The sequence below is a fragment of the Aplysia californica genome, unplaced genomic scaffold (assembly GCF_000002075.1).
Source record: "Aplysia californica isolate F4 #8 unplaced genomic scaffold, AplCal3.0 scaffold00028, whole genome shotgun sequence".
In the NCBI taxonomy this organism is placed as follows: Eukaryota; Metazoa; Mollusca; class Gastropoda; order Aplysiida; family Aplysiidae; genus Aplysia; species Aplysia californica.
Genome location: NW_004797298.1, coordinates 2,145,653 through 2,152,311, shown reverse-complemented (window position 1 = coordinate 2,152,311; position 6,659 = coordinate 2,145,653). Strand labels below are relative to the sequence as shown.

The 6,659-nt window shown below is 40.1% G+C and overlaps 1 protein-coding gene across 1 annotated transcript in view; it reads left to right on the top strand.

The window, feature by feature from the left end:
• LOC101860071 overlaps positions 1-6,659 on the top strand; it is a gene marked incomplete in the record, with an annotated part of 32,686 nt that overhangs the window by 21,398 nt on the left and 4,629 nt on the right. The window contains 4 exon segments of the mRNA XM_035973622.1: positions 25-174; positions 1,876-1,992; positions 3,989-4,111; positions 4,606-4,866. Coding sequence (XP_035829515.1) covers positions 25-174; positions 1,876-1,992; positions 3,989-4,111; positions 4,606-4,866 — 651 coding nt within the window.

Genomic DNA, 6,659 nt, shown 5'->3' with positions numbered 1-6,659 from the left:
CATAACTTTTCTGTCCACCCCCAGCCACTGGAGCGGAAGCATTAAGTGATTCTGAAGACAGCACCCCCACCGTCATGATTGTTGTTGTTGTCATTGTCATCCTCATCGTCATCGTTGTCGCTGCTGTCGTGGTCATCGTTCTGAGTAGGAGATGGAGAAGGGATAGAGCCGCTGGTGAGTCAAAGAGATGTTGATGCTGTTGTTGTTGTTATTCCAGGTGCTGTTGTTGATGTTGTTTTTGTTGTTGTTATTGCTGTTGCTGTTGATGTTGTTGTTGTTCCAGTTGTTGTTGTTGAGGTTGTAGTTGATGTTGTTGTTGTTGCTGTTGATGTTGTTGTTGTTTTTTATGATGCTATTGTTGTTGTTGCTGTTGTTGTTGTTGTTGTTTATGTTGTTGTTGTTGTTTTTGTTGTTGTTGCATGTGAGTGTGGGTCTATCAGCCCAAAGCCAGAGAGTTAAAAATATCGTTGTTTGTTCTGAAAATGTGGTTTACTTTGTTACTATTGTGAAAGGTGTTGTCGTAGTTGTAGTCATTGTTATTGTTGGTGTTGTTGCTGCTGCTGCTGCTGCTGCTGCTGCTGTTGTTGTTTTTGCTTTTAATCTCATTGAGACCACACACTCTAGCAATACCCGTTCATTACTCAGAACTCCGGCATTTAGACTTTTGGAATACAAATATAAGCAAAGGGTTTACTTTTGCTCTTCTTATGATCTAAATTACATGACACCACCATCTCCCCCCAAAAAGCAACAACAACAAACAAACAAGCGAACAAAAAAACAAACCCCAAAGAACATATTATGTGAATAACGTCCCTGTCACAAACACAGTCAGACTCCAGCTGAACAGAAAAAACAAACTAAACAAAAACAAAAAGAACTTTGGAAGTGTTGGAAGAATTTTCGAAAAAACGAAAGAGTCTCATTTCCCTTGAAAAATATTGCTTTCTGGGCTTAAAACCTTCCAACCAGGGGCGGCTCGTGGGGCTAAAAAGTGGGCGTGCACAATAATAATTAAGCTAACGCATGCTGAAGATTGTCAAGGGCATAGTAAATGAGACGGTGTATAATTTTAGGATCTTTGGGTTGGTGAGGGAGGGCCTCGTGCTTTATTTTAATTCTTTTTACTCGTCGCTTTGATTTCTAGTACTAAATTTGTTTGTTGGCTAAACATCAATTTCGTTCATCCTGTATTGGAACTGAACACTCAAGTGTATGTAATAACTTTCACTACTCCAGTTCAAAACCATTCAAAGGCACAACTCATAGGACGATCACGTTCACCTCCCTCGGGTTCACGGTTAGCGAGTCACTTAAAATAGGCTAGTGGCGAAACAAACAATGAACCAATCATGATTCACTTGAGCACTCCGCTGGATTGCTCCCAGGCTCACATAATATGTTTCGGCACTATTCGGCAGGAGCCCATTTGAGATGTGCCGGCTTATTAATATTAATGTACCGCCAAACTAGCTACGAGTGTCGCCATCGCTTTGGTTATCCCCAAGAGTGATTTATAGGTCAGGTTACACCGTTCAATTTCCTTTTCTGTTTAGCTAAAGCGCATGGACTTTGGCATGGCATAGTAGATGTTTTACGGCGCTATAGACATAGAAATGACAGTTATAACGCCAGTGAGGACCTTTGTATAATATTTGGCTAGTGTTTGTTTCTGGCTTCTTTTATTTTATTATTGTGGGTGTTTTACGTAATAGAATATTGAAACATTTTGGACGGCACTGCACGACCGTGCTCTATGGACGAACCGCGCCTGCTTGAAAACTTCAAAGCCCAGCAGAGTGCGCTATAGGATATTCAATTTCAGCGAAAACAAACAAAATAACTCAGTATTCTTTCCCACATGCCCGCATTCAGACAGGCTCTCCCAAGATGACCCGTCCACGTATCCCAGGGATGCGACATTGGTCATGGAACCAGTAGATGACCCACGGCGGGTCATAGGTCAACCGACTGAGACGGGCAACAGTTCAGGTGGGGGATTTGTCTTGCTTTCATTTGGTCTCTGTCTTGCCGTCATTTTAAAAAATACGGTATAGGCAGTTTTTACAATTTTACAGGAGAGCTCAAAGAGCTAATAAATAGTACTGTATATAATCTCTTTGGGAGAGACAAAACCTGAATGTTGTTACCATGAAAACAACATTTGCTTTGAATATAATAAGGAAGTTATTATCCAAATTATATTTTCAAAAATGTTGACTAGGGATGTTTGCAAAGAGTTTGTTTTCTTGGTAACAATATTCAGGTTTTTGGCCCTTCTGTAAAATTGTAGAGACTGCATATGTGTCACGACGTGGTGGAATCAGGTGCTTGTCAATTTTTGGGCATGTGGAATTATTGGTATCATGTATTAGCTTATTCTTGCCTCGCTTTCACCAAAAAAAAATGCCTGTCTATCTTGAACAAAAGTCAAGATATTTGTGATTGAAGGAGGTGAGGTGGCCTGGTTTCAGAGATAAAATTATCGAGAAAATGGCCGCCAAAGTTTGGTTACTTCAATAGCTTCAGAGTCCGTGAAAACTGAAAAAATCACATATTTTGTGCCTTTAATGAATGTTTTTCAGTAAAATACGCGTGGAAACGAGGACATAAAAGGTGTTGAGCGGAAAAGCAAAAATTCTATAAAAATTGCAGAACTGGCGCAAAAATGCCTTTTTCTGAAATTTCACTATTATGTTGACGAGCGCCTGATTTCACCACGATGCCTCACATGTACCGTACTTTTAAAAATGACGGCAGTGTTGACATAACTGTGGTTTGTGTTGTTGCACTCACTGAAATGTATTCAATGAAAAAAAACATCTTTTAGACACAGAACCGACCAGATCAAAACCAGGGTATACAGGTATCTCTGTCTTCCTTCTAGGACAATGTGTCCCTCTCAACCGGGTTTAGCCGTTAATAATAATAATAGATAGCATTTGTATTGTGCAAATTCCTGCTCAACTGCAAACTCTATGCACTTTACAATCTATATTATTACCCCAGCAGACCTGATAACATTCTGAAAACATCTCTACTTCCTGGAAAGCGTACAAGTGTGACCAAAGCAGCCAGCCTCCTAGGCTATCTTAATTGTGTCACCACACTCGCAAAATCAGCCGAATTCAAAAAATTATTTATAGCCTGCCCACTTTTGAGGTGTAAAATTAAAACCATAAAAGGGTAGAAATATCAATAGAACAATTTCTTAGAACTTATAAATAGCACTCAAAAGAAATAATGGGGGGTTTGGGGGGGGGGGGGGGGGGTTTAAACAGTTTCAAAATTTGTAAACAGTACCAAAACAATACAGGGAAAGAAAAAAAACTTGAATGCACGCTAATAAATGGTTGACCTTGTGTACAAATGACTTCAGCTTTACCTGGTAGTAGAAATTTATGTTCCTAAATGCTCAAAATGGGATGAACTCTTCTGTGCCAGAATCGGTTTCCCTAGCTATAGCGAAAGCCGTGAGTCATCTTAATCCTCATTTCTTCTATTTCACTTAAGAAATTATATTCTCCTCTGCAGATACATTGGTCATTTTCCGACAAATAAGGAGGAATCATATTAAACTATTACTTACTCCTTAGAAAATTGAAACATTCAGATAAGTAAATGTCTTTTATGTAAAAATTTTAGGTGCTTTGCTACTAGTTCGTGCAAAAGACCTGGGTTCAATATCAGCAAGGGGGAAATTTATTCTAATTCCATTGCTTCGGTGTCTCTCTCCTCTGGTAGATTGGCCCTGGCAGACAGTGTTGTAGCAGAGTCATATCATTTCTAAAGAAAGAAAACTGTGTTGATGAGAGAGGAGACCATTTTAGTTTGTGCATATGTGCGTGCTTGCCTGCGTGCATCTGTGTGTGCATGCATGTGTGCATGCGTACGTGTGTGTTTGTGTGCATGTGTGAGGCTGGGGTTAAGGGTGGGGGTAGAGATCTAATTAAATTTCTCACTATTGCTTTTGGTTCTTTGCCCACAGGCCACGAATATGAAAATCCCTATGACGAAGTAAATGAAATGCCAGCGAGCGACATTCACACCCCTATCCCAATCATGAGTGCTATGGCGAAAATCGCCATTGCTTCACCGTCTCTCTCCACTGGTAGGTTGGCACTTGTCATAAGTGTGTACATCAATAGCTTAGACTGAATTGGCCAACTGTCTTGTGGTGCATCTATTTCATAACGAGACCCACTTGTGAATAAATAAATAACTTCCGTTACTACTCATTCTCACAGAGGTTTTGTGTTTGTGAGCACATTTCATAATTTATTTATCAAGCTAGAAACATAGCCAGAATGTGACAGCCCTGGCAGACACTGTTCTAGCTGAGTCGTATCATTTCTAAACAAAAAAAAACAGTGTTGATGTGAGAGGAGAGCATACATCCATTTTTAGTTCGTGCATGCATGTGTGCGTATGTGAGTGTGCGTGCGTTTGTGTGTGCGTACACGTGTGTGTTTGTGTATGTGTGTGCCTGCGTGCGTGCGTGTGTGCATGCATGTGGGCTTGTGTGCATGTGTCAGGCTTTGGATAACGGTGGGGGTTGAGAATTAATTCAGTTTCTCGCTATTGTTTTTGTTTCTTTTCCCACAGACCACGAATATGAACATCCATACAACGATGCAACATCTATGCTGGCGAGCGACATTCACACCCACGTCCTGATCATGAGCACTAAGGCAGAAATCGTAACACCTGAGGCTCCGCAGGCAAACACTGACACCAACCCCTACAAAAATGTTTCTGCCTCTGCACCAAGGTCAAGGGCGGGGCAGGAAGGTCAAGTTCGTGTCATAGATCCTGCTGGAGCTTATGACGTGTTAGCGGCCCCAGATAGTGTCGCTTTTGTTTCCGGTAAAATTACTTACTGTGTGAACTTTCCTAGCCTTTTGTGAACCTCACAGTAATCATCATCATCATCATTGTCATTGTCATCATCGTCATCATCATCATCATCATCATCATCATCATCATTAGCAGCAGCAGCTTCACTCTCTTTCTCGTTCCTTGTGGATTCTATCCTAAAGAGCACCACAATGCCTTAGTAATTTTTATTAATTAAAAAACTATTGACAAAATTAATGTAGGCGTGAGTGCTTGGGTGGAAGGCTGTCAGTTTAATACATTTGGATGACTTTGTAGCAAACTTGAGAGGAGGCTGTCGGTTTAATACATTAGGATGACTTTGTAGCAAACTTGAGAGGAGGCAGTCAGTTTAACACATTTGGATGACTGCAGAAAACTTGAGAGGAGGCTATCGATTTAATACATTTAGATGACTTAGTAGCAAACTTGAGAAAATCTAAGCAAATTTATCAAAGTTTTGACCCATAATCAGTATTTGTATCACAGTGCAGTGCGGTGGAATCAGGCTCTCGTCCATTTTGGGCATGTAGAGTTATTGGTATCATCTTCAAGTTTGTTCATTTGTCTTCCTTTGGATGAAAATAATATCCATTTATCTTGAATAGAAGTTGAGATATTTGGGAATAAAGGAGATGGGGGGTCACCTGGTTTTAGAGGTGAAATAAATGAAAAAATGGCCGCCAAAGATGAGTTATTTCCTTACCTTGAGAGTGCGTAAAAAATGAAAATTTACAGTTTTTGTGCTTTTAATCAACGTTTTTCAGTAAAATCCACACAGAAATGTGTTCTTTAATGGGAATGGACGTTGTTGAGCCAAAAAACAAAAATTCTATTAAAAAATTCACAAACCTGCAGAAAAGTGCTAGTTCCTTCTCTTTAACTATTTTGACGAGCGCCTGTTTTCACCATGCTGCCTCAAAACCCCCAAAAATTTCTGCTTAACCCGAATTATGATACAAGAAAAAAATTTGTAAAAAAATTTCAATGATTTTGCTACTAAGCATAGATAATATGGGCCTCATCTACATCAATGCAAAAATCAGGCTAATAGAGTAAATACTTTCTGAGAAATCTTAACTTATGTGATTGTATTTATTTATAGTAATGGCTCATTAATACGTAAAGATTTTCAATTTTAAGCGGAAACACTTTTTTTCACATGAATACTTACTACTCAATACATGTAACTTGAGAGGTGAGCAGAGTAAGCCTGATTCCCTGTTTGAACTTGTCTGTTGACATCCACCCCTTGCCGCTCATATGACCTTATGCAGTTGCAAGCGCTGTAACACCTCACTAAAAAAAAAAGGAGGGTGATTTGTAAGTGGGGATGTGGCAGTAGGGTGGCAGGGACTCGGAGTGGTAGAGAAGTTTTGACGGATACAGAGGCACAGAGAGTTAGAATTTGTGAAGCATCGTGGTGAAATCGGGCGCTCGTCACAATGTTGAAATCAAAGAAACTGGAATTTTTTTATAACCGTTGAGCAAGGGAGTGCTATTCCTATTCTTCTTCTGGAGAAACAAAAGAGAGCTTCAAAACAGTGACTACAGCGCTGTCAGAAGCAATACGCGGACTTCCACTGACATGTTTTTGGCTTAGTGAATCATCTCGTTTTTGAGTACGATTTTTGCTGTCAATCCAGGGATTCTGCGTATCGATTACAAAAAGTTTGGTATTCGAGACTACCTGGTGGATTAATAACTTTTCCTGGCAGCCTGTTGCAAGTACCAGGGTGAAAGAAGCAGAGAGAGAGAGAGAGAGAGAGAGAGAGAGAGAGAGA